This window comes from Bubalus bubalis, chromosome 3 (assembly GCF_019923935.1).
Source record: "Bubalus bubalis isolate 160015118507 breed Murrah chromosome 3, NDDB_SH_1, whole genome shotgun sequence".
NCBI classification, from domain to species: Eukaryota; Metazoa; Chordata; class Mammalia; order Artiodactyla; family Bovidae; genus Bubalus; species Bubalus bubalis.
In genome coordinates, this window is record NC_059159.1 from 9,482,123 (window position 1) to 9,508,737 (window position 26,615).

The 26,615-nt window shown below is 53.4% G+C and overlaps 1 protein-coding gene across 5 annotated transcripts in view; it reads left to right on the plus strand.

The window, feature by feature from the left end:
* Window positions 1-5,995: 5,995 nt before the first annotated feature.
* Window positions 5,996-26,615, plus strand: part of PGS1 (phosphatidylglycerophosphate synthase 1) — a 36,854-nt gene continuing 16,234 nt past the window's right edge. For all 5 annotated transcript variants that reach the window (XM_006064111.4, XM_025279616.3, XM_044938629.2 and 2 more), the window contains exons 1-7: window positions 5,996-6,332; window positions 15,143-15,332; window positions 17,978-18,055; window positions 19,649-19,748; window positions 20,565-20,754; window positions 21,388-21,566; window positions 24,197-24,718. In XM_006064111.4, coding sequence (XP_006064173.4) covers window positions 6,007-6,332; window positions 15,143-15,332; window positions 17,978-18,055; window positions 19,649-19,748; window positions 20,565-20,754; window positions 21,388-21,566; window positions 24,197-24,718 — 1,585 coding nt within the window. In that variant the 5' untranslated portion in view covers window positions 5,996-6,006. The remainder of the gene's footprint in view (window positions 6,333-15,142; window positions 15,333-17,977; window positions 18,056-19,648; window positions 19,749-20,564; window positions 20,755-21,387; window positions 21,567-24,196; window positions 24,719-26,615) is intronic.

The following is a 26,615-nucleotide window of genomic DNA, read 5'->3' on the forward strand; positions in this document are numbered from 1 at the left end:
GTGAATCACAGACAGTGAGGCACGGGTCCTTGGCTCAGGATTTCCTGGTGTTTCCTGCCTGCAAGAGCAGCCCTGCTATCAGGGGCGGCAGCCCACCACTCCTTGACGTCAACTCTCCTTTTCATGAATGGATTTCCTTTTCCGTTTGGGAAGACACGATCTCGGTCATCAGTCCATCACCCCTGTCTTTCTTGCCCTGGCACCTCCTGTTTGGGAAGCAGAGAGCAGACTAACCAGAAGGCAGTGGGTGAGCACAGGAGGTCAGGGAGGGAGACTCAGCATATGGGCTTCCGAGACACCTGGGGGTTTTCAGAGGACAGATGCTTTCTTGCCCGAGGTCATCAAGGTGTGACTTGCAGCTGCCCTTGTGTCTGCCCAGACTGCTTGTCCTCCAAGTAGCTTGGGGCACTACCAGGCAGACTTGGGCACCTGTATTAGCTGAGCATGACTTATCGCCTCTATTCATCCTCCCTAACGAGACCAGACGAGACCTCTTGGAGGAAGCAGTGTTTTGTCCTGTCACCATGGAAAAATGTAACCATGTAAAAAATTGCTCAATTCCTTAAAACCATTACTTAAAATTTTTGCAACCTCTCAATGTGCGTGTTGGAGGGCAAAATCGTAGTTGCCTCATTCTGGTTGTAGCTCTGTTTCAAAGTAGCCACGAAGGCCAGAGGCTCTCCGTGTGTGGCTTCAGAAAGGACTGAGGTCATTGCTTGCTGTTTATGCTTAATGTAAATACTCGTTAGTTTAACTTACCGTACTGTTGATATCTCTGTGTGCTACGACAGTTTACCTTAGATCAGAAGTTCACAGTGGGGTGGCACTCTTGTTATCACTTAATACCTCACTCAGCGAAGCATCACATGTCAAAAGAAACTGCCAGCTCTTCTCCCGATGGTCAGGATGCTCCTGTGGTCCGCGTGGTACTCATTGCCCTGCATCATGGTGTGGCCATTCGGCAACTTGACTGCAACTACTCTGTGCGAGGCACTGAGCAAAAGTGGAACCAAGCAAAGGATAGTTTCATTCGAGTTCCTGGAAATTAGGCAATTTGATGATTCACCACTTCTAACTTGGAAGAGCTGAATCAAATTCCACCCTGTATTTGTAAAGCTATCTGAAACTTAAGGGAAAAAATGAAAATCTGAAATACTCATTGATTGTAAACAATCTGGAAAACCTTAAATAGCACCAAAAAACCAATGTTAACATTTTGGTGTAATTTACTTTCAGTCTGTTTGTACACACACTCTTTTCCCAATTTTTAACAGAATGGCATACGCTCCGTACTACTCTTTGAAATTTGGATTTTACACTTAATTTCATTAATCATTCTTCTTTTTGCTGTTGCTGCACTGAATGGCATGGGGAACTGGCTTGAATCTTAATTCCCAACCAGGGATTGAACCCCAGAGCCACAGCAGTGAAAGCATGGAGTCCTAACCACTGGACTGCCAGGGGACTCCTTTTAACTGTTCTTCTAGAACATACTTTTAGAATGAATGCATGGTCTTCCAACATGATGATGTACTATTATTTAACTAACTTCCCCACTGTTGAAAGCTTTCACACTTTTGATACAAACAAAGTCGAGATGAACGTTTTTGTAGAGAATGTGTAATTCCTGATTTCTTCAGGATAGTTTGATGAAAGTAGAATTCAGAATATTTTGTATCCATATTCTTTTGTATCCATTTTGTGTCTATATTCTTTTAACCACACAACACCTCCCCTGGAATAAAGAGGATATCATCATCTCCTACAGCTTTTCCAGTTTCCAGTTCCCAGCCTATGTGGGTTCTGCCAAGGAAACACTCTTTGTAGATGAAGTTATCATTTAACTTTTCTTTAAAATGTATTTATTTATTTTGGCCGCGCTGGGTCTTCTTGCTTTGCGTGGGCTTTCTCTAGTTGCTGCTGGGGGCGGGGGTGGGTGTCTTCCTTGCAGTGCCTGAGCTTCTCAGGGCAGCGGCCTTCTCCTTGTGGAGCACAGGCTCCAGGTGGTTGGGCTGTCGTTGTTGCAGCCAATGGGCTTAGAAACTGCTGCGGCATGCGGAATCTTCCCGGACCAGGGACTGAACCCATGTCCCCTATATTGGCAGGTGGATTTCTATCCATTGTGACACCCAGGAAGTCCCACCCATTATCATCTTAAAATCAGCAAAGGAGAAAAGGAAAGATATACCCATCTGAATGCAGAGTTCCAAAGAATAGCAAGGAGAGATAAGAAAGCCTTCCTCAGTGATCAGTTCAAAGAAATAGAGGAAACAATAGAATGGGAAAGACTAGAGATCTCTTCAAGAAAATTAGAGATACTAAAGGAACATTTTCATTCCAATCCCAAAGAAAGGCAATGCCAAAGAATGCTCAAACTACCGCACAATTGCACTCATCTCACATGCTAGTAAATGCTCAAAATTCTCCAAGCCAGGCTTCAGAAATATGTGAACCGTGAACTCCCTGATGTTCAAGCTGGTTTTAGAAAAGGCAGAGGAACCAGATCAAATTGCCAACATCCGCTGGATCATGGAAAAAGCAAGAGGGTTCTAGAGAAACATCTATTTCTGCTTATTGACTATGCCAAAGCCTTTGACTGTGTGGATCACAATAAACTGTGGAAAATTCTGAAAGAGATGGGAATACCAGACCACCTGATCTGCCTCTTGAGAAATCTGTATGCAGGTCAGGAAGCAACAGTTAGAACTGGACATGGAACAACAGACTGGTTCCAAATAGGAAAAGGAGTACCTCAAGGCTGTATATTGTCACCCTGTTTATTTAACTTCTATGCACAGTACATCATGAGAAACGCTGGACTGGAAGAAGCACAAGCTGGAATCAAGATTGCCGGGAGAAATATCAATAACCTCAGATATGCAGATGACACCACCCTTATGGCAGAAAGTGAGGAGGAACTAAAAAGCCTATTGATGAAAGTGAAAGTGCAGAGTGAAAAAGTTGGCTTAAAGCTCAACATTCAGAAAACGAAGATCATGGCATCTGGTCCCATTACTTCATGGGAAATAGATGGGTAAACAGTGGAAACAGTGTCAGACTTTGTTTTTTTGGGCTCCAAAATCACTACAGATGGTGACTGCAGCCATGAAATTAAAAGACGCTTACTCCTTGGAAGGAAAGTTATGACCAACCTAGACAGCGTATTCAAAAGCAGAGACATTACTTTGCCAACAAAGGTTCATCTAGTCAAGGCTATGGTTTTTCCTGTGGTCATGTATGGATGTGAGAGTTGGACTGTGAAGAAGGCTGAGCACTGAAGAATTGATGCTTTTGAACTGTGGTGTTGGAGAAGACTCTTGAGAGTCCCTTGGACTGCAAGGAGATCCAACCAGTCCATTCTGAAGGAGATCAGCCCTGGGATTTCTTTGGAAGGAATGATGCTAAAGCTGAAACTCCAGTACTTTGACCACCTCATGCGAAGAGTTGACTCATTGGAAAAGACTCTGATGCTGGGAGGGATTGGGGGCAGGAGGAGAAGGGGACAACAGAGGATGAGATGGCTGGATGGCATCACTGACTCGATGGATGTGAGTCTGGGTGAACTCCGGGAGTTGGTGATGGACACGGAGGCCTGGCGTGCTGCGATTCATGGAGTCGCAAAGAGTTGGACACGACTGAGCGACTGAACTGAAAGGAACATTTCATGCAAAGACGGGCTCAATAAAGGACAGAAATGGTATGGACCTAACAGAAGCAGTAGATATTAAGAAGAGGTGGCAAGAATACACAGAAGAACTATACAAAAAAGATCTTCATGACCCAGATAATCACGAAGGTGTGATTAGTCACCTAGAGCCAGACATCTTGGAATGTGAAGTCAAGTGGGCCTTAGGAAGCATCACTACGAATGAAGCTAGTGGAGGTGATGGAATTCCAGTTGAGCTATTTCATATCCTAAAAGATGATGCTGTGAAAGTGCTGCACTCAATATGCCAGCAAATTTGGAAAACTCAGCAGTGGCCACAGGACTGGAAAAGGTCAGTTTTCATTCCAATCCCGAAGAAAGGCAATGCCAAAGAATGCTCAAATTTCTGCACAACTGCACTCATCTCACATGCTAGTCGGAGAAGGCAATGGCACCCCACTCTAGTACTTTACCTGGAAAATCCCATGGATGGAGAAGCCTGGTAGGCTGCAGTCCTCCCTTTCACTTTTCACTTTCATGCATTGGAGAAGGAAATGGCAACCCACTCCAGTGTTCTTGCCTGGAGAATCCCAGGGACGGGGGAGCCTGGTGGTTGCCGTCTGTGGGATCACACAGAGTCGGACACGACTGAAGTGACTTAGCAGCAGCAGCACATGCTAGTAAAGGAATGCTCAAAATTCTCCAAGCCAGGCTTCAACAATACGTGAACTGTGAACTTCCAGATGTTCAAGTTGGTTTTAGAAAAGACAGAGGAACCAGATCAAATTGCCAACATCCATCGGATCATCAAAAAAGCAAGAGAGTTCCAGAAAAACATCTATTTTTGCTTTATTGACTATGCCAAAGCCTTTAACTGTATGGATCACAACAAACTGGAAAATTCTGAAAGAGATGGGAATATCAGACCACATGCCTATACCTGACATGCCTATTGAGAAATCTGTATGCAGGTCAGGAAGCAACAGTTAGAACTGGACATGGAACAACAGACTGGTTCCAAATAGGAAAAGGAGTTCGTCAAGGCTGTATATTGTCACCCTGTTTATTTAACTTCTATGCAGAGTACATCATGAGAAACGCTGGGCTGGAAGAAGCACAAGCTGGAATCAAGATTGCCAGGAGAAACATCAATAACCTCAGATATGCAGATGACACCACCCTTATGGCAGAAAGTGAAGAGGAACTCAAAAGCCTCTTGATGAAAGTGAAAGAGGAGAGTGAAAAAGTTGGCTTAAAACTCAACATTCAGAAAACTAAGATCATGGCATCACTTCATGGCAAATAGATGGGGAAACAGTGGAAACAGTGGCAGACTGGTCTGGTCCCATCACTTCATGGCAAATAGATGGGAAAACAGTGGCAGACTTTATTTTGGGGGGCTCCAAAATCACTGCAATGGTGACTGCAGCCATGAGATTAAAAGATGCTTGTTCCTTGGAAGAAAAATTATGACCAATCTAGACAGCATATTAAAAAGCAGAGACATTACTTTGCCAACAAAGGTAGGTCTAGTCAAGGCTATGTTTTCCCAGTAGTCATGTATGGACTATAAAGAAAGCTGAGCACCAAAGAATTGATGCTTTTGAAGTGTGGTGTTGGAGAAGACTCTTGAGAGTCCCTTGGACTGCAAGGAGATCAAACCAGTCCATTCTAAAGGAGATCAGTCCTGGGTGTTCATTGGAAGGACTGATGCTGAAGCTGAAACTCCAATACTTTGGCCACCTGATGTGAAGAGCTGACTCACTTGAAAAGACCCTGATGCTGGGAAAGATTGAAGGTGGGAGGAGAAGGGGACAACAGAGGATGAGATGGTTGGATGGTATCACCAACTCGATGGACATGCATTTGAGTAAACTCCGGGAGTTGGTGATGGATAGGGAGAACTGGCGTGCTGCAGTCCATGGGGTGGCAAAGAGTCGGACATGACTGAGTGACTGAAATGACTGACGAGAAGTGTTCTTGGCTATAGGGATGAGATTCTTCAGCTTCTTTGGCCATGGGGCCGTAGTTCCCAGAGGGAGGTTATGACGTGTGTATGCATTTGGGCTTATAGAGGTGTCTTCCCTGCACCTAGACTGGGTGAGCCGCTCTGTGTCCTCGAGCTGCAGGCCTGGAGCTGACTAGGTGAAACATCGTCCTGCCTGGGTCTGGTGGGGATTTTTCCGTTCTCAGTGTGCTGGGGTAAGTCAACGGGTCACCCCCTTTTGGACATCTTACCCAATACTTGGAGGCGGGGCTCGGCCTCTCAAGTCCAACCTGAACTCGGTCACGGGACCTGGACAGGTGATGTCCCCCCACTACTCTCCACCCCCTGTCCGGTATCGAGGCCGAGTCAGGGGATGCTGAGGCCCGCCCTCTGCTTTCCCACGGCCTGGCTCCAGCTCGCAGCACACCTGTGTCCACCTGGCAGAAAACCGAAGCCGAGGGGCGGGGCCGCTGGCGCTCCCGGCTCGCGCGCGCGGCCGCTGTCCGCGCGCGCGGGTGTCAATAAAGTTCTCGCGCGCCGGAAGCGGAAGCGGCGAGTCTCCATGGCGGCGGCGGCGGCTGCTGGGCCGGTGTTCTGGAGGCGGCTGCTGGGCCTTCTGCCTGGCCGCCCCGGGCTGGCTGCGCTCCTGGGGCGCCTGTCCGACCGCCTCGGCAGGAACCCGGACCGCCGGCGCAGGAGGTGAGAGGGCTGCGGGGCTGCAGGCGCGCCCGCTCCCCCCCCGACCCGGACCCCAAACCCCCTGGCGTGGCGGCGAGACCTCCGTGTCCCCCGCGCGGGCCCGTCCGACCCCACCTTCCCGCCAGCCTTCCGGGGGAACGGGGGCCCCGCGAGCGAGATCGGCTGGGCCTGCCCGGAGCTGCGATGGGCGAGCCCAACCCCGGTCTGCGTACGCTGGAGCGAAGAGGCTCCTGTGTGTGCACTCTTGGCGGGGGGTGGTTTGGGGTGGGGTGCTGAGTTCGTGCTTTTCTTTGGGCCCCAGGGTGTGAGTGTTGGAGAGTGTCCGCGAGAGACACTGCTTGAGTCCGGAGGGGTCTTTTCCTTAAATAATCCTAGCTGCGGGGGTGACTTGGCGAGAGTGAATCAGCCCTGCTGGGATTCTGTGCATGCAGCGTTTCTCACATCCTGCCAGAGGGCTGTGAAGCAATCCTGAGTCAGGAACACTCCGGCAAGGGAAGAGGAACCACTCGAAACCCCTTTTACAGTTTGCAAAGGGCCTGTGTTCTGGAAAAGTACTGAAGTGACTTATGAAAGTGGTGAAGGAGGCTTTGAAGCAATTCTCCCAGGCAGTGATATTTAAAAGTAAACATTTACCAAGAACATGTTGACCTAAGAGGCCTGCTGCTGTTGCTAATATTAAAAAAAAAAAAAAAAAAGATGTGCACAGTTTTTTTGTTAAAGAGACTCGAGCTTTACACTTATTTTTTAAGAAAACAAACAAACAAACTTAGAACTGCATCCTTTCCTAGAGGTTCCGCCTATCTTAGATTTTTATCTGCTACTTGGGTGAAATTTGACCTTCTGGCATTTGGTAGATCTGTGGTCCAGTCCAGTGCTGATTCTAGGTATGGAAAGGAGCTTGCTTCATATTGAGTGACGTTGGAAAATTTTCAGCAAAAAATTAAAAGTTTGATTTAGGGGAAGTTTTTGTGATAGAATCAGCACAGGTTGGAACTCCTGGAAGCTTACCCATCAGAACAGCTTTAAATTTTACATCAGTGAACCTAATGGGAGTGGTGTATAGAAGAGGTGGCCTCCCTTTTCTGCAATTGGTACTTAACAAAGACCTGTTCACGCCAGTGGATAGTCAAGTCAAATGACTTCTATGTCCTGACCTCAATCCACTAAGAAATTTGGTTTAAAGTTTGAAAAAAGGCTGAAGGACGAGATGTTTAGGCCATTTTGTCATTTCCCTTGTATATATTTAAACGGTACAAGAAAACACTTCATGATTAATCATTGTTTAACATTGGAATTGATTACTAAAAGATGTTGGGGCAATAGCCACAAATTCTTCTAAGATAGACCTTTCTCTTGAGTGGTTGTGTGTGGGGAGGGTGGGGGAAAGGGTTAGTGTGGCAGTGGCGATGGTCTAAATTGACTTTTTAAGGTCTTTTGTAAATAGCTTCAGTGGCTGCCGGTGTTGTGGCTCCATATTTCTTATTAAGTTGAGAGACTTGTTTCTGTGGGTCGGCAGTTAAACCAGGAACCCAGTTAAATCACAGAAACACAATTGCCCGAAATTTTCATCTTATGATGCCTGTGCTAGGGTGGAGGATACATACTTTGAGCGATATTACTACAATACTGTGGATTTCTGACCCTTTCTTTGTCTTACTCGGTTTGCAGATTTTTTTCTGCTTCTCTGTGGCTTGGGTGTTTGGGGTTACTCATGTCTCTATGGCCACTCACCTCTAGTGGCTGCTGACTTTCGTTTCTTCTCCATTGTTCGGTTGCACCTCCCAATTCCTCATTCCCCGAATGATGTGGTTTCTTGTAACTCTGATCATTGATTCATTGATAATAATTCTGTGTAGTCATGAACTTAACATTATTTTAGATTTTAGGTTGCCAGTCTGACTCAACTGTTGGAGTGCCTGGTGATTCCTTGTGGCTAGCAAGGGGAGTGGTGAGAGGGAACAGTTCTTTACTGCAGTTGTTTCCTTTTAGTTAAAGAGACAGCCGTAGTGACAGAGAACTCTACTTAAAACTACTTCTAATTAGTGATCGGGAAATACTGTTGTTTTTCTCTTGAGCAGGCATCTGACTCATCATGGACAGCTGGATTCACTCACTTATTCAGCCTGCATGTATAGAGCACTGCTGTGCCTGTGTTAGGTACCAAGGAAACAGAAATACAGAGCGCCACCTTCAAGGTGCTCAGACCCATAAACAGACAATAGTAATAGTAAAGTAAGGTAGGAAAGGTCATGGCAGCACCGAAGCACAGCTGGAAGTCACAGAGGCTTCCGGGTGGTGGTGCTCTTGGAGCTGTGTCTTCGAGGCGTGGGGAAGTGGGCCAAGTGGGGAAGTGGGAGCCAGTGTTCACCGGAGGATAGTGAGTGATGTTCTTATAGGCGGATGGGGACAGCAGTGGACAGCAGCTCTGAGGTCCCACAGGTCCTCAGACTGTTGCCAGGAGCCAGCTGGGTACGGAAGAGGGATGGGAGGGAGAGAGGGGAGCTGGGCCGAGCCCTGGGGACGCTCGCTCTGAGAGACCCCGTGCAGTTTCTCTGGCTAACTTGTCTTGGCCCAAGGGGGTGGGGCTTGCTTACGGGAAGAGGTGAGGGGGTTGGATTGGAGTCAGCCGTGGGGGGGTTGCTGAGGAGGCAGCTCATGTTTCTGACTGGGGCAACCACAGGGATGGTGGCACGCTTCACCGAGACAGGGAGTGGGAAAGAGGGCCGGGTCAGGGGGTGATGATAAGGTGAGATCAGGGCAGTCAGTTAGCATCCAGGTGGGTCCAAGTGGAGGCACTCCCTGTTCAGGTGACTGGCAGGTTGGTTGCCCCGGAGAGGGAGACAAACTTGGGGAAGTTTCTAGGCGTCCTCGGACTAGTCAGAACCGGCTTGTTATTTGGAGCAGATGAGACCTAGCAGGAGCTGTGTCAGGAGGGCCTTAGCTCCTAAGCGAGCTTGCCTGCCATACAAGGAGATATTTTCTCTGTGGTCTCCTTTTTCTTTTTTAAAAGCTATTTTCAGTTTGAGCTATGTGCAGAAAAGTCTTTATTTTTGAAACCCAAGGTCTGTTTATTCTAGGTGTGTGTACGCGTGCATGTGGGGGGTGGAGGTGTTGTGGGGGTGGGGTGTCCTGACTTTCCTGAGTTGTCAGAAGGGAGTGTCACCAGCAAACTCTTCTTTTTATTGATTTTTTTTCTTTTTTTTTTTTTACCTTGTAATGCCAGCTCAACCTACTCTTGTTCAACTTAGTGGTTTCCACTCTGAGGGACCACCAGATTTCCAGAAATTACTTTTTCTCTGAATTTTCCCAGTTCCCCCTTACTCATTAGAGTTCGGTAGAGCCATCTTGGTTATTATAGAAGTAGAATGGGTGGGGGGAGGGAGGACATTTAGAATCAAAGCATGATTTCCCCAAATAATTCAAATTAGATCTTGTAGAGAACTAAATTAAGATTTGCAGCTGACTAACCTTTAAATGGTAGCTTTATTAAGATCCTATTAACCAGAGTACCTTCTGAGCACATTGCTGCTGGTGACGAATTAGGCTGGTCAGCCAGCTGTGTACTTGTGGATGGATAGAAACGAGCCCGGGATTAAAGCGTTCTGATAGATAATCCCGTGGTAAACAAGTGATATGAGTAATGTAAACGAGTTGTTTTCAAAGCTGCCGGGAAGTCAAGCCGATTGAGGGAAGTCAGGCTGGTTGAAGCTGTGTGGATTAGTAGCACGTGTGAGTGGTTCTCGGCAGAGCCTGCCGGGAGCCCATGGCTCCCGAGGAGTGTCAGGGTCAGAAGTCTGCACTAGGTCTCTGGCCCCTCGATGTAATCGACTTTTCTTCTGGAAAGCCAAGAATAGGGTCACCAGGGCCGCGTGTAACCTCACTCTGGCAGCCCCGGCCCGGTGCCGGACTTCTTGGAGGAGTGCAGCGGCCGTTGGGCTTCTGAAGTGACCTACGGGAATTCACACTCATTTCCCTTATGTGGGGTTAGGGCTTGCGTTAGTCAGGAAGGGCCGCCTGCTGCCAGGGCTGCAGGAAGTCTGGTCCCTTGGTGTAGTTTCTCGAGCCTTTCTCAGGAAGTGTTATGACTGTTGCTCTTTTCTCATCACTTCACCTCTTTACGTTTAAGTGTGTGTGACGGGGGTGGGGTGGGGGTTTCTTAAAAAGCAGTTTCTGAAAATAATGGCAGTCCAGAGTTCTGTTTCTTTTAAAAGCTTCTTTCTTTTTCTTGTCGTTTTGTACCGATTTGGGTGGGACCCAAGCCACAGCATGTGTACCACGAATCTTATCATACAGTTCCCGGAGAGTTTGTGGACATTCAGACCACGACCCTGAGTGCGGGACACTTAGGTAATGCCCTTGCGTGCTACAGGGGACAGAGCCCCTCTGCTGTCCATGGTGGATTTGTGGTTGGTGTAGGAGACAGTCCCCCTTTTTTTCTTCAGAGCCCCACAGCCCTTGTTTTGCAGAGCCCCTAGGAGGCTGGCCTGCTTCCTCATGTCCACAGGTAGTGGGTGGCACCGCTGCAGCCCCCGGGGAGCCCCAGTGTCCTCTGCGGGTGCCCTGGTGGAGGTGAGGTGCAGACCCAGGCGGGATTCTCGGGCGTCAGCTTTCCTCGGCCCCTCCGCGGTCCCTGTGAGGATGCGTGAGGGCTTGGTCGGACCTCCAGGCGCACTGCCTTGCGTCTTGGTCAAGGGGGGAAGGCAGTATGTGTGAGTTCTCCCCTGGTCAAGGGGGGAAGGCAGTATGTGTGAGTTCTCCCCCCGGAGCGCGTGCAGTTTCAGAATGTTTGGTGGAATGGAAAACTCCGGTCCTCCCACACAAAGGAGAAATGCCTTCTCCCGTTTCCCTGAGCTTCCTTTGCACAAAGGGGTGTTGATGGCGTCTCAACAGCTCTTCTGCCCCTTCTCTCTCGGTTCTGTTGGCTTCTCTGAGCCCTGGTCCTGCTTCCGTCCAGTACCTCTCATGGATCAGCACGGTGCACCGTCCCGTCTAGGACAGCCAGGCAGGGTTCTGCCCTCCTTGCTCTAATGGCGGGCCCGTCTGCGGACAAGAGCGTCACGGCGGGTCAGGTGTGGATTCCTCTTGCAGAGGCTGGGAAGAAGCCTCCCTCTCTTCCCTGCTGCCCTGCTTCATACTTATGTGCCCGCCTAGTTGCCCCCGCATCCTCTCACCCCAGGCCCCTCTCCGGGTGGAGGGAGTGGCCCCAGGTCAGGGGTCCTCAGCTTAGCCCCAGCGCACTCCCAGCTCAGGGAATTAGTCTGCAGGTTCCACAGGAAGTCCTCCGTCACGAGGCTGACCCTCTTCCTGAGCCAGGTGTCCTGTGGGTTTTGGCTGGAACCGCCCTGTGGAGAGGTTACTCTCCCATCTCACCTTCAGAATTGTGAGCTGAGGATTGTTTTGCATTGTTTGCAGCTGAGGGCTGTAGCGAAGCCGTTAAGCTTGCCTGAATTTGAGTTCCAGGGCGCGCCCTTGCTCTGGCCTGAGCCCTGTCCTCTAAACCCCCTGCAACCTGGAGTCAGGGCAGGAGAGGGAGGCACAGCCTTATCTGGCCCCCCAGCCCCTGCCACTTCCTCCTCCCTGTAACTGGAAATGGGAGCTCGATGGTATCTGGAAAGAGATGATTCGGGGAGCTCCGGGCTCGGTGTGGAAGTTGTGTGTGAAGGTCTGGTTCTCTAAATGGCGCGTGAGAGCTCCGCTTTCTTTGTAGAGCGGCCACAGCTCCCGCCTCCACTTGCCTCGCCGGGGATTAGGGTTCTGACCTGGCACAGCTGCCTGGGGTGGGGGGAATTGCTCGTGCAGGTGGTGGGGGCCCCTAGAGGCTGGGATTAGCGTGCAGCAGGGGCTGTGGCTGGCACGGGGTGGGGGGGGACCTTTTCTGAGAAGATTCCCAGGAGTCCCTTGTGGAAGGCGAGAACTCACCCCCATGGGGATCTGGCTGAGATGATCGGAGAACGTGGGCCCCTGCGCAGTCCCCACCCCGAGGGCTGGCTGCTTCTGCCCTGGCAGGGTGGCAGTTAGATTTTGAGGGTCTGGGGCCTGGGTGTGGCTCCCCCTGCCTGTGCTGACCTTGTGGGGCCTTTATTAAACTCTGTGCTCCTTTTCCAAGCACCTTCCTCTTTGGAATGTAAAGCTGCCTCTCAAGGGTTTGGTCTCCACCACCAATTAGTCCCTGAAACATAATTGGCTTTCAGTTCCTTCTCGTCTCTAACAAAAATAAACCTGTCAGTACACAGGTTAAACAGGAAACAGGGTGAAAAAGCCCTCAGCAGAGCTTGGAACCTGGCCCCGTGGGAGCTGCCCGGGAGAGCGGCCTGGCGGGCCTGAGACCTGCCCACGGTGGCCCCCGGCAGGCTGGTCTGCTGAGCCCCTCTCGCGGGTGGCAGGGCCTCAACCCCCCTGCGCTCACCGTCTGTCTTCTCTGGACTGCCTGTTGAGCCCCTCCTGGGTTTTTCTGGCGCCTGTGGGTTTTGGCAGTCCTGCCTCTTTCCCTTGCACACACCTGTCCTGGCTTGGGAACCCCCCGCCCCCCGCTGCACTTCCTGTCTGAATCCCACCAGGCGATCAAAGCCCCTTTCGAGGGAGGGTTGTTGTGAGGCTTCCCCAGCAGCTCAGGCATCGGCAGCTCCCCTGTGATCACTTGAAGCACGTGCGCCGTTTGTGTATTTTGACTTTTCCTGAATCAGTCTTAGCGGTTTCCTTTGTGTTCTCAGATGATTTCAGGTGTGTAAGCTGCTGAGGCCACCAGGTTTGTGGGCGGCAGGCCCTGGGCCGGCCGTGCCTCCCCCGAACAACATCAGTGCTCACGTGACTACTTGGACTGAGGCCCAAGTTGGCACTTGCCTTTTCCTGGGTTGCTCTGTGGCAAAGAGGTGTTTCCTTGTCTTGCTTTTTGGGAGTGGCTCTGAGTGTTGGCTCATCTGAAGAGTGTGGGGGACTCATTGCATGGCCTGGGGCACAGGTATCGCCCTGGATCTGTTTTATCTGGTCTGAGCGATATAAGTGCTCTGAGGCTGGGAGATGAGTTGATCTTATGATACTGAGGGGTTTTCCACCTCAAGCAGACTATTTAATTACTGAGTATTAGACTTTTGGGGCTTCCCAGGTGGCACTAGTGGTAAAGAACTCACCTGCCAATGCAGGAGACATAAGAGATGTGGGTTTGATCCTTGGGTGGGGAACATCCCCTGGAAGAAGCCATGGCAACCCAGTCCAGTATCCTTGGCTGGAGAATCCCAGGGACAGAGGAGCCTGGTGGGCTGCAGTCCATAGTGTCTCAAAGAGGCGGACACGACTGCAGCCACTTTGTGCACGTTAGACTCTTCAGGCCCCCCTCTGGGGCTTCACGTTGAGTGTCGAGCATGTTCCCGTTCTCGTGGTTTTCTGCTGGACTGAGGGCTCTCCCTCCCCGCTCTGGAAGGGGGCCTGGAGCGCAGCAGCAGCACAGCCTCCGCTTTGGGAAATCGAGGCTGCAGCCCTGCGTTTGCACATCTAGGGCTTTCATTTGCTGCTCTTTACAGGGAAGCTGGAGGAGAAGTGTAGCAGGCGATGCCTGGGAGTGTGGTCCCCACCTCCTCAGAGGCAGCGGGAAGGGACCTCTGCTCGGAGGCCGGTGGCGAACCCTGGCTTCCCAGGGTCCAGAGCCCGTGCCTTCCACCCGTTGACTAAAGTTTTCTTGGCAGTGAGTCGCCGTGACAGCCCGGTGGGCTTTCTGGGAAGCCCAGCTGCCGGCCATCTGGCGTGTGTGTGGAAGGACATTCACAAACCCTGGGAAGATTCAGTGTTTTATCAGGAGACAGTGAGTGAAATCATCTTCCTGGAATCTGGGCCCTGCAGGCCGCAGGGTGTTCAGCCTCCTCTCCCTGGAGTCCCTCGTAAGCCTGTGGTGAAGGTCACAGGCTGAAGAGGATTTTCCTGCTGCTCTTTGCTGGAAGCCAGACAGGGATGAGGCTCAGCGGACAGGGGCCCTTCACTGCGGGCTCGGCCTCAGTGGCATGGAGCCCGCCAGAGATGGGTGCGACCCCCGGCAGGCTGGGCCCAGTGTGAAGGGGCAGTCGTTGTCACCACCGGCCCCTCTTGAGACGGTCACTTCCCCAGCTTCTTCAGCTTTTCTTTCTGTATGTGCTGTGTTCAGTCGCTTCAGTTGTGTCTGACTCTTTGTGACCCCATGGACTGTAGCCCACCAGGCTCCTCGGTCCAAGGGATTTCCCAGGCAAGAATACTGGAGTGGGTTGCCAGTTCCTTCTCCAGGCGATCTTTCTGACCCAGGGATCAAACCCGTGTCTCTTAAACGTCCCCTGCATTGGCAGGCACGTTCTTTACCACTAGTGCCGCCTGGGAAGCTGAGTATTAAAGAGAAAACTTAATTTTTTTTTTCTGGTTCCTTCCCTGAATAAAAGGCCATTTATCTCATCAGAGAACCAGGGGTCTGGGTTGCAGTCATCAGACTGAGACCAGACCTGCCCTTGCTCTGGGTGGCCTGTGGCAGCTTTCCGCAGTTGAGTTTGTTGGGAATATTAACCAGGTGATGGCCTTCTGAGTTTACTTGTGGCTGCTCTAAATTTTTGTTTGCGATCAGCGTAAAAGTTTGGGGTTTATCTATAGGCTTTGGCGCTTCTTAAGTTGCTTGACTCATAGGGGCTGAAGAAAAACTCTTGCAGGGTTTGACTGGAGCTCGCTTAAAATGGTCTAGAAGATCTGAAGTTCTCAAAAAGAAAAAATTATTATTTTTTTTCCTTATTTGCCCGCAGGAGCTGAGAGAGACTTGTGAGGAGGTCTTTGAGATGTGTGACGGACTGTGTGTCTCTCCCCAGGTCACCATGGCTGCTGTTGGCCCCTCTGCTGTCCCCTGCAGTCCCTGTGGTCACCTCGCCTCCGTGCTGCCTGTGTGCGGAGGGCGTGCATCGCTTCCAGTGGATCAGAAACCTGGTTCCAGAGTTTGGCGTCTCCAGCTCTCATGTCAGGGTGCTTTCTTCTCCAGCAGAGTTTTTTGAGCTCATGAAGGTAAGTCGTGTTTAAGGGGGAGAGGTTCAAGTCTGGGGTTAGAGGTTCGGTGAGGGGGGGCATAAGGTTGGGTGAGCCCTGAGCCGAAACACCCTTCGTAGAAGCTTTCGATGGCTGCTCAGCTCTGCCTGTCAGGAGTCAGGCTCACACCTGGCTGAGCCACGCCATGACCAGAGGCTCCCTGCATGGCGGAGGTCTCAGGTGGAACAGCTCAGAGCGTGGGGGCCCTGTGAGGGTCGGGTTCCAAGTGTTGGTTCTCGTGGACAGGTTGATTCCCTCTGTTCCGTGTTGGCGACAGAGGCTAGCTGGGAGGTTAGTGAGAGCTTGGGAACCACACGGGCACATTCCTGCTGAAGCTGTCCGTGCTGCGCGTCAGCGCAGGGGTGTGGGGAACGAAACTCATTCTGGTCAGGGCAGGGCAGACCCCCTAGGGGTCCCTGGCAGCGTCTCCAGAACCCAGTCGCTCCAATGGTGGACAAGAGATGGAGACCCAAATGACCTACGGGGTGGGATTTGATACGTAGGCAGTGGCTCTCTCGTCCAGCGGAGAGCATTTACAGAGAACTGAGAAGTCTGGGCATCTGGTTTTAGGTCTCAGGGTTCTGGTGATTCTACCTAAAGTTTGTACCTTCCGTCTCCTGGTAGATATGCTATTCTTGGCATTTAAGGGGTTCAGGTTTTCATACATTACACAGGTGTTCATGTCATGTCTAGTTGTTTGTGGTTAAGCTGCTAATTGGAATTAAGTAATTCAGTGCTCGTTAACTTTTTTTATTCTCGTGGATTCTGAGTGTATGGATGATGATGTTAGAGTTAAGGTATGGTGCGGTCAGGAGGAGTGCTGGGAGGTAACAAGAGATACAGGTAGACTTTCCTTTTTCTGCACAACAAACTAGCTCATTTGAATGCTTGCATATTTTTTTCTCCTGTGCCCTGTTGTTTTGTAGATCTCCACTTAATTTCCTGCTAGCTTATTCCATTATGGAGTGTGGGTGTGTGTGCGCACACACTCCCCCTGCCCCTTTGCTCTGCTCGACTCTCCCGTGTGTCCTTGTTTGTGTAGAACTGATGCTGAATCTCTTTACTCTCTGCTCCTACTTGGTCCTCTGCTTGGCTTGAAGAAACAGATTTTTCAAAGGAGGCTGGTCTTGGTGTCCCAGTCAACTCCTGGGAAACAACAGGCTGTCTGTGGGGGTCTCCTGGCCTGGAGACGGGCCATGCTCTCATCTGCCCAGGGTGAATGGGGCTGCCGAGTCCGGGCCGGGCCCGAGGGCTCAGGCCGGGAGGAAGCCGAGGCTACCATTTCCTGCCTCCTGCACCGAGTCGTGGCAGGTTCCCTGGCCCATTCCGTGGAGAGCAGTTGTGTTTCTTCCTGGGGCAGAGTGGCCCATGTTCCCGGAGAGCGCGGCGTGGTGCCTGCCTGGGCCCAGGCCTTCGTCACGGCCGAGCTTGTGCCGCAGGACTCAGCGTCACAGCAGACGGTTGCATTGTCTCTTGTCATGTGCCGCCCGAACTAAATCACCTTTCTCCTTACTTGTTTTCCTCTTTACTGTTTTCATACTCACTTTCCCCACAAGCAACCATCTAGTAAATAACAAAATGAAGGAAACAGCAAACATAGGAAGTTCTTTGTTTGTTCCTCGCATATAAGCCTTTCCTGGTGTTGTGCTGGTGTATTATCTCGTCAAGACACCCCTCTTCCTCTGTTGACATGCAGGCTGTGGGGGCCACGTGGGAAAGCAAGCTGGAGTGTGCGTCCTGCCTCTCCGGGTGCCCTCGCCAGCTTGCCCTTCTTCCTGCCTTTGACCTCCTCTAGGGCCTGGCCGCTCATCTCCTGAGAGGGGTCTGGTGTCCTCCTGCGGCTGGAACGGGTCTCAGGAGAGGATGTTTGAACTCTTTGAACTGAGGCGTTATCTTTGGATGTTGAGTGTTCTGTTGGTGTGTCTAGCTAGGTACCTGTCTGTCTGCATTTCAAAAGTGTTACGTGCTCACTATAAAACCTTAGTGCAGATGGGGGTGTAGTGCAAGTTTGCACCCGTACTCCCTCCTCTGCTTCTGCCTCTTGGACACACACACACACACACGTATAGTGTGCGTGGGGGTGGTGACAGGGTAGCACGCTTTGTGTTCTGTTCAGCGATGAGCTTCTGCCTCTGCAGTGCACTGTGGGCCTTCCCTCGGGCCGTGTGCATGGGCCTTCCTCCTCCTCGAGGCTGCGCTGTGTCTTGTAGCATGGCTAGCTCATGCTTTACTATCAGGCTGCATATTTTAAATTAGAGTTGTGGGTCCTTATTTGTGAGATTACTACACACATTTGGGTCTTGCTTTAAATATTAATTGGTGAAGATACAGGGTGGTTCAGTTTGGAGTGTTCTTTCTTTCCAGCATCAAAGGACTATATCTTTCTTAGTGAATATGAAAATGATGACTGTGAGGGACTTCCCTGCTGGTCCTGAGACCTCTGCACACCTATGTAGGGGGCCCAGGTTCGATCCCTGGTCAGGGACCTAGATCCTGCATGGAGCAATTAAAAGATCCCACATGCCACTGCTGGAGATCTGGCACAGCCAAATAAATAAAAGTAAATGTTTCTTTTTAAAAAATCATAACAAATGACTGAATTTTGAATTGTTTCTTCTCTTCAGGGGCAGATAAAAGTAGCCAAGAGGCGGGTCGTGATGGCATCCCTCTACCTGGGGATAGGCCCTCTGGAACAGGAACTGGTAAGGTTTGGGGGAGTCCTAGAGGCAGCAGTGGGTCACCCTGAAACCTCAGGCCATGTGGCACCGTGGAGTTGGGGTAGAGCCACCCTCTTTGGCCTCATTTTGGCTATTTTTGGCCTGCAAAAATAGCGTTGCAGGCCAGCTATTTTTCTTGTGGCCCCAGATGCTGGGGTTGTCGGGAGATGTGATCCTGGGCCTTCTGGCCTCGCTGGCCCGTGTCCTCCTCGGCCTGTACGGGGGCTCCAGGCTGTCGCTCTGCCAGGCCGGGGCTCCGGGAACTGCGACCTGCAGGCCAGATCTGGCCACCACCTGTTTGTGGCCTGTGGGCTAAAGCTGGTTTTCACATTTTCAGTGTAGGGCAAAAAGTCAAAAGAGGAGTAGTAATTGTGCCGCATAAAAGCACGTGAAATTCAAATTTCTGTGTCCATACATAAAGCTTTATTGGAGCCTAGCCACTCTCACCCACAGAGCCAGACGCGACCGCGCTCGCACGCGGACCGCTCTCCATCGCCACTCTCGTTCTTGTTTTGTCTGTGGCTGGGTTCTTGCTGTGGTGGCAGAACTGAGTAACTGTGACAGAGACCATCTGGCCCGCAAAGCTCCAAATATTTACTCTCTGGTCCTTCACAGAGAGGCTTTCTGAGCCTGTGTTAGACGGAGGAGCCAGCATGCAGGTCGGGCTGGCCGCTGCTTTCGCCCAGGGTTGGCGGTGGGTGCCGGGTCCCTGCCTAGACTTGCTGTCATGCCTCGCTTGTCCCCTCCAGTGAGACAGGCAGGGCTGGGAAGGGGCACACGTCACCTGTCGTGCAGGGCTAGGGGTGCTCCTGCAGGATGAGCCAGAGTGAGTGTGAACGAGGTCATTGTGTTGTCTAAGTTCTCAGGTGGTTTCGACTCTGAGGGAGAAGATGGGCCCCTTGCCAATAGCAAGTGTTGTTTCTTGGTTTGTCCTTGTTCAGAAACCCCTAGGACGGGGTTGTGGTTACAGGGCGAGGGGAAGGGTTGGGGGCAGGAGAGCCCCATCCCCTCCCTCCTGTCTGAGGAAGGGGCCACCCCGCTTTCAGGACGTACTATCAGCTGCCAGCTTGAGAAGCCTGTTTGTCCTCCCGGGAGAAGAATGCCACGTCCAGCCCATGGAGAGTGGCCAGTGGGCAGGTTGTGTCTTGGATTCGTTCGTTCAGCAAATATTTACCGAGTGTTCTCCACGTGTGGGGCACTGTTTGTTGTGTGCCTGTGAGGATGATCTGTTGCAACGTGTGTGGGAGCTCGTGTCTTAGCAAGTGTTCTCAAGAGCAGTGATGTCCACACCCTTGGGCACCGTGCCCCTGACCCGCAGAGCCCTCTTCTTGCCTGGCCCGGGCTGTAGACGCCGTGTCTTCCAATTAACTGTGCCCGGGGCGGCGGCCTTGGGAAGAGGTTTCACAGCGTTGGCTTCTGGGCAAGTGTGGATGGTGTGTACATGAGTGTGTGTGCAGGTGTGTGCATGAGTGTTTGCAGAGGACTGTGGGGGTGTTAGCTGACAGGTTGGTTCATTTCTTTAACACGTACCTGTTTTTTCAGCTCTCACTTCTGTTCTTGCGTCTCTTTTCTTGGCAGGTGGATTGCCTAGAAAGCACTCTAGAAAAATCACTCCAGGCGAAGTTTCCTTCCAGCCTCAGGGTATCCATCCTCTTGGACTTCACGAGGGGCTCGAGAGGTAGGTCTGATGCCCTCCCTGGCCCCCAGGTTCTTCCTTGTCCAGAGCCTCTGTTTTAGGAGTGAAGCTTCACTCCAGGCTCAGCCAGGAGCGAGGTTATTTGAAGTCAGTCTAGGACGGGCCAGGACGGCCTGTCAGGATTCCTTTTGTGGCTTAGTGACCTGAAGTCTAAGTGAAAATGACTTTGAGAAAAAGGGAATTTTTTTACCCCTAAGAAATATGGACACTTTTATTTTAAAAAAGTACATGAAAAGAGATTTGTTTTGATTCCCACACATCTGACCTGGTTTGCGTGGGTCTTGATTTGGGGCTTGGACCTTGGGCTGGCTTCATCTCCCTGGCTCCTTGTGGCGCCCTCTGGCAGCCCCCGAGTCTGCGTCTTGTCCATTGGAAGAGCACCTGCTTCCCTCCGGGTCGGACCAAGGCTCCCGCGTCACCTGCTTCGGGCTCTGTCGGGGCTGCTGTCCGAGCCTGCTGACCGGCCCGGCCTGGCCTGGGTGCCTCCCCTTTATGGCTGGGGTGAGGCCAGGGTGGACAGAGCTGTCTTCACCCCGAGTGGAGTGCGAGAGTTGGGCATGGGTAGACGGGTGCTGGGTGGCTGGAAGAGCAGATGTCTGCTACCCAGACCGCTCGGTCCTGCCCTGGGAGGTTGTGGGTGTCCAGATGGAAGCTGTCCTGGGGCCCCCTCTGGCTGGAAATGGCCCACACCTGGCGGCCTGCCCTCGGGCCCTCGGGGGGCGGTCCTGCCCTGCGGGCTGCATGTTTCTCCTGGCGCAACTCTCCCGTCCCTTCTCTCCTGCTCGCCCACATCTTCAGGAAGGAAGAACTCGCGCACCATGCTGCTCCCGCTCCTGCAGAGGTTTCCGGAACAGGTCCGAGTCTCGCTCTTCCACACGCCCAACCTCCGCGGGCTCCTGCGGCTCCTCATCCCCGAGCGCTTCAACGAGACCATTGGCCTGCAGCACATCAAGGTGTACCTCTTCGACAACAACGTCATCCTCAGCGGGTGAGGGCTTCCTCCCCCAGGCGGGAGCCAGCAGAGTGCAGGGGAGAGTCCATCCCCCGAGGCCCTGCCAGCGCGTGTTCAGTCTGCTTGCCTGGCTCTCGGCGTCTTCCTGGGGCCCTGACTGCCATGGAAGCCACGAAGCGCAGCTGCACGCTGGCCGTGGTTCCCTGAGGCCTCACTGCGTGCTTGTTCCTGTGCGAGCCCTTTGCGTGCCGTCTCATCTGGTGCTCACTGTTACCCGACAAGGTCTTTCCTGCACTCTGTGTTGATAACAGGAGAAAGCCCAGAGGATGAGTAACTTGGGCAGGGCCGGGTGGGAAGCCATGCCCTTTGGGGAACCCTGGAGATGAGCCTGAGTGGCCCTTGGCTCTGTAAACGTCCATGTCTCCTCTTGATGGTCAGCTCAGTGATGGGCAGGGCTTGCAGTCACTCCACGGTGTCTCCTCCGTGTCACTCTGGCCCGCCTCTCGTGAGGGGGCCGGGCTCACTAGCTGTTTGTTGATTGGCTGCTGCTGTGTCCTGATCTGGGTTGGTCGCTCCCCTGCTCCTGCCAGTGACCCTGAGACGGGCTCCCCAGGACCTGCTGTCACGCCTTCTCGCCTGAGTCCTCACCTGCCGCTTTCCTCCCTGTAGTGCAAACCTGAGTGACTCCTACTTCACCAACCGGCAGGACCGCTACGTGTTCTTGCAGGACTGTCCCGAGATCGCCGACTTCTTCACGGAGCTGGTGGACGCAGTAGGGGATGTGTCCCTGCAGCTGCAGGGGGACGACACTGTGCAGATGGTCGAGGGGATGGTGCACCCTTACAAAGGTAGGGCAGGCCCTGCAGCCTCCCAGCTGGGGGCGGTGAGGGCAAGGAGGGCCTGTAGAGGGGATGGTGTGTCCTTACAAAGGTAGGGCCGGGCCCTGCGGCTTCCCAGCCGGCGGCGGTGAGGGCGCCCTCTAGAGGGGACGGTGCGTCCTTACAAAGGTAGGGCCTGGCCCTGCAGCCTCCCAGCTGGGGCAGTGAGGGTGCCCTCTAGAGGGGACGGTGCGTCCTTACAAAGGTAGGGCCTGGCCCTGCAGCCTCCCAGCTGGGGGCGGTGAGGGCAAGGAGGGCCTGTAGAGGGGATGGTGCATCCTTACAAAGGTAGGGACGGGCCCTGCAGCCTCCCAGCTGGGGCAGTGAGGGCGCCCTCTAGAGGGGATGGTGCATGCTTATAAAGGCAGGGCCTGGGCTTGCAGCCTCCCAGCTGGGGGCGGTGAGGGCGCCCTCTAGAGGGGATGGTGCATCCTTGCAAAGGTAGGGCCGGGGCTCTGCAGCCTCCCAGGCTGGGGGTGAGGAGGGCATGCTTCTGGTAGCCTTGCCACAGGTTTAGGAGACTTGAGTGGCGGAGCTTTGTTTTGCTTCTGTCTTTGGAGCCAGACAGATGATGTGACTCACTGGCCATCCATCATGCTCTGCGGGTGAGGGAGTCGCCAGGGAAGGTGGGACTGTGGGCATTGGGTCTGGGTACCCATGGGATGAGCCAGGAACCTGCCCTGCACTTACAGGAAGCAGCCTGCTAAATGGCCACCCCCTCAGGGCCACTGCTCCCAACTCCAGAGCTCAGAAGCTCTGTGGCTCTCGGCTCCAGTGAGGTCTGCGGCCTCCTGCCTGGAACGTGAAATGGGAGAGCCCTCGACTCTGCTCGCTGGAAACAGGCAAACCCTGGCGGCTGGTGTTCTCGGGGTATTTGCATTCCTGCAATTCCTGTGGCTGTGGCTTCCTGGTGGCCTTTAAGGAGGTCCGCTGCTGAATTTGCAGCCCTGTCAGCAGCGTGGGGAATGGGTTAAACCCAGCCCTTGTGAGGGGAAGAGCTAGAGAGGAAGCATGTGAGAGGGGATGGCAGTGTGTTAGAGGTGTGTGTGTGTATGTCAGTGTTTTAAAGTAGTGCGCGTGTGTTTGTGTGCATGCGCAGTCATGTCCGACTCTTTGCGACCCCATGGACTGTAGCCCGCCAGGCTCCTCTGTCCGTGGAATTCTCCAGGCAAGAATACTGGAGCAGTTTGACATTTCCTACTCCAGGGGATTTTCCCAACTGAGATCGAACCCACTTCTCTTGTGTCTCCTGCATTGGCAGGCAGGTTCTTTACTACAGAGCCACCTGGGAAGCCCATGTAGGGTAGTATAATAGTATTATGTTTTAAATTTCACCAGTAAAAATTATGGAAGTCTGTTTTCTCTCTGACCATACGAGTACCTACATGTTGTCTTCAGTTTTACCCTTTGGCTCATAAAGCCTAACAGATTCACTGTCTGGCCTATACAGGAAATGTTGGCTGACCCCCGTTCTAACTTAACAGGCCTGGTACCCATAGGCAGAGAAAAGGGCCCCCGTTCAGAGAAGAGTGAGAGTCAGCACGCTCGAGGGGCATAGAGGGCTGGGCACAGCCGTGCTGGGGACCAGGGCAGCCTGAGAGCCCAACCCGCTACGATGCCAGAGTGAATGGCCCTCGTGCTGGCCGCCGTCAGTAAGGGCGGATCCCCGCAGGGAGCTTTCCTTCTCCATGTGGGCACCCAGGCCTGACGGCGCTTGGGCCTGTGGGCCTGTCCCCAGCTCGGAGCTCGTGAGCGGTTACCTGCATGGCCGTGCTGCCCACCGCGCTGTTGTTCTTGATCAGCCCTGCCCAAGGCTTGCCTTTGTGTCTCTTCAGAGAATTAACTTTTGAGTGTTGAAGTTCCGTACTTTTATGTCTTATGTTGTTGTTTTCATTCTGTTAATTTCTGCTTTTTATAATTTCCTTCCTTGTACTGTATTTTTGTCTTTTCCTGTTGTTTTTTCCTCCATGACTTCTTGAGTTGGATGCTTAGCTCGTTAACTCTCTTATCATCTAGAGATAGCATTGAGACTCGCTTCTTTTCCTTTCATTGTGTCTGTGCAGCCGCTCGTCTCTAGTGGCCGTGTGCAAACAAGACCCAGAGCCCGTCTGTCCGCCTCTGACCCTGCCTGGCTCTCTCCTGCTGTCTGATCATACTTACATGTGTCTCTGTGGGACACATGCTCTTTCTGACATGTACCATGCACCCCAAACATGGGTGTGCAGCTTATGTGTGTGTTCCTAGTGGGTTGGCGCCCAGAAGCCCCCTGGGGCCCCCAGCCAGGCCTGACCCCCTCCCCAGGTTGCCCATTGTCCTGACTCACATCACCCTCAGCTAGTCTTGCCTGTTTTTGAACTCCCATTAGGTGGCATTGGTAAAGGCCTTTCCACGGCCCCCCGCGTGCAGGCTTCTTGTGGCTTTCTCGGGCCTTTCTGTCCCAGGAGGAGCCTCACGTGGGCGGTGCCTTGTGTGACTGGTGAAGGATGAACTGCAGCGCCTGCTCGCGCCCATCACGTGCCGGCGCCGTGCCCACCGTGCTGGGTGGGGGTCCGGAGCCTCCATTTGCTGCCCCTGATCCCCTCTGCCGTGTCTCCCTATAGGTGACCGGGCTGCATATTGCAAGGCAGCCAATAAGAGGGTCATGGACGTGATCAACTCTGCCAGGTCGCGCCAGCAGGCGCTGCACGCCCAGACCTTCCACAGTGACTCCCTCCTGACCCAGGAGGATGCCGCAGCTGCTGGAGACCGGAGGCCGGCCCCCGACACCTGGATCTACCCCCTGATCCAGATGAAGCCCTTTGAGATTCAGATCGACGAGATTGTCACCGAGACCCTGCTGACAGAGGCCGAGCGAGGGGCTAAGGTCTACCTCACCACTGGCTACTTCAACCTGACCCAGGCCTACATGGACCTGGTCTTGGGCACACGGGCCGAGTACCAGATCCTGCTGGCCTCGCCGGAGGTGAACGGCTTCTTCGGAGCCAAGGGGGTGGCGGGCGCCATCCCGGCCGCCTACGTGCACATCGAGCGGCAGTTCTACAGTGAGGTGTGCAGCCTGGGGCAGCAGGAGCGGGTGCAGCTGCAGGAATACTGGCGCAGGGACTGGACGTTCCACGCCAAAGGTACGCGGCGGCCGCCGGCTGGAGACGGCCCGTGCGGGGCAGCTGGGGGGCGGGGCACACCCCACACTCCAGCCTGCCCTCGGGGCCCGAGGGGCCAGGCGTCTGGTAGAGCCCCGCCCCGCCTGTCTTCACGAGGGCCCTGCGGGGCGTCGTCATCCTCACATCTGTCCGTTTCAGCTCTGCAAAATCTCTACCTTGTGTCTACCCAAAACGCAGACGCTCAGATCATTGGAGTGGCTGTTTTAAAAAGCGTACCCATACTCCCTCCCCTCATGTAGAGGGCAAGGCACGCGCGCTTCCCTCGAGCATCCGAGCTCTCCCTCATTGGCCCTCCCCTTCTTGGGGACAGAGAGGACTCACCAGGGGTCACTGACTGGGCATCAGGCAGCCTCGTTTTTCAGTCTTTGCCTCACCGTTGCTGGTCGTTTCCTCTATAAGTCAAACCTTCGCTCTTTTTTTTTTTTTTGCAGTGGAGGAAACAGGCCCTCTGCTTGCACTGCTCACGTGTGCAGCACTGCCCCAGGGTGGGTGGGAGTGTGAGCTGTGCGTTGTAATGATCCTTCTCGGGCAGTTGTGTGCATCCATGGAGCAGCCCCCATGTGACACAACCCCAGGGCATTGGGGTTGTGAATCACGGGGCTCAGAGCCCTGCGCTCAGCAGAGGGACCGCTGGCGGCTGCACCATGTGAGTGCAACCCCCTCTGGGTGTGACCGCGCCTTTCTGTGCTCAGGGACACCCACAGCGCACTTGGTTAGTCCTGCGTATAAAAGAAACGCCTGGCTTTCCTGACTTCTCGCTGCTGGCTCAGAGACCTGTTCTGCTTCTACACTGGTCCTGGGGGCTTCCAGAGTGGCTGATCACCATGGGAGCGGGTGGTGGTATGTCACGGCCGCTCATCTGTGTTGTTTAGACTTGAGATCACTTTGAACCTCAGCTTGGGCTTTTGTTTCTTTAAACCATTAGTTTCCATTGGGGGTGCATTGATGCCCAAGCCACCCCCAGCCTCCTGGGTCCAGCCCTCTGGGGGTTGACCCCCAACATGGTAACTTTGAAAAGCCCCCCAGGAGATTCTGATGCCTTGAGAACCACTGCTCCCACTCAGAGCTTCGGGCCTGTTGGGTGGTTCCCACTTCCTCCTGCGAGGCCCACGTGCTTGCGTGAGCAGGGGGCATTGTCTGCCATGGGAAGCGCGCTCTGCTGCTGTTCCGTGTGGCCGATCCTGGATGTGTCACGAGCAGGTGTCTCCAGGCAGGCAGGCTGGCCTGTGGGGGTGTGGCAGGTATGTTAGGATTGGCTCTGTTACTTCTGAGAAGAGCAGCAGTGCCTGGGGTGGAGTCCTGGCTATGGAGAGCTGGGGTGGGAGGAGCTCTGAGCTCGAGGGGGCGAGTGTGCCTGGCGAGCTGCACGGAAGTGCCATGAGCGCACTGGTGCCTGCCTGCCCTGTGGCTGGGTGGTAGTGGGGGTGTCCCTGGTCCCGGTGGGGCCCCCAGCGCAGCCTGGCCCGGCAGTTCTGAGCGCGCTGTGGATTATTTCCGTGAAGCTGTGCTGAGAAACATGCGGTGACTTCTGAGTTACCGTTGAAACAGAAACACCCAACCGGCTTTTCCAGTGTGTCTCGCCTTTTCCCGGACTGGCCTGCTTCTGCCGCTCCCTCCTGCCCGCCCTGCTGCGGGTGGGGCCCTGCAATCTGGGAGCTGGCTTTGTGGGGAAGGCCAGGAATCCCAGGGTGTGTGCGATTGTGGGGGGCTGGGGAGGAAGGGAGGGAGCGTGGCCGGGGTAGGCAGCGTGGGACTCTCTGCGCAGAAGGCACCTTGTCCTCAGGGCAGGAGCCGAGCTCAGGTCACTCAGTGCTGCGGGGAGAGGCCAGGTCCTTCCCTGCCTAGGCACTGTGGTCAG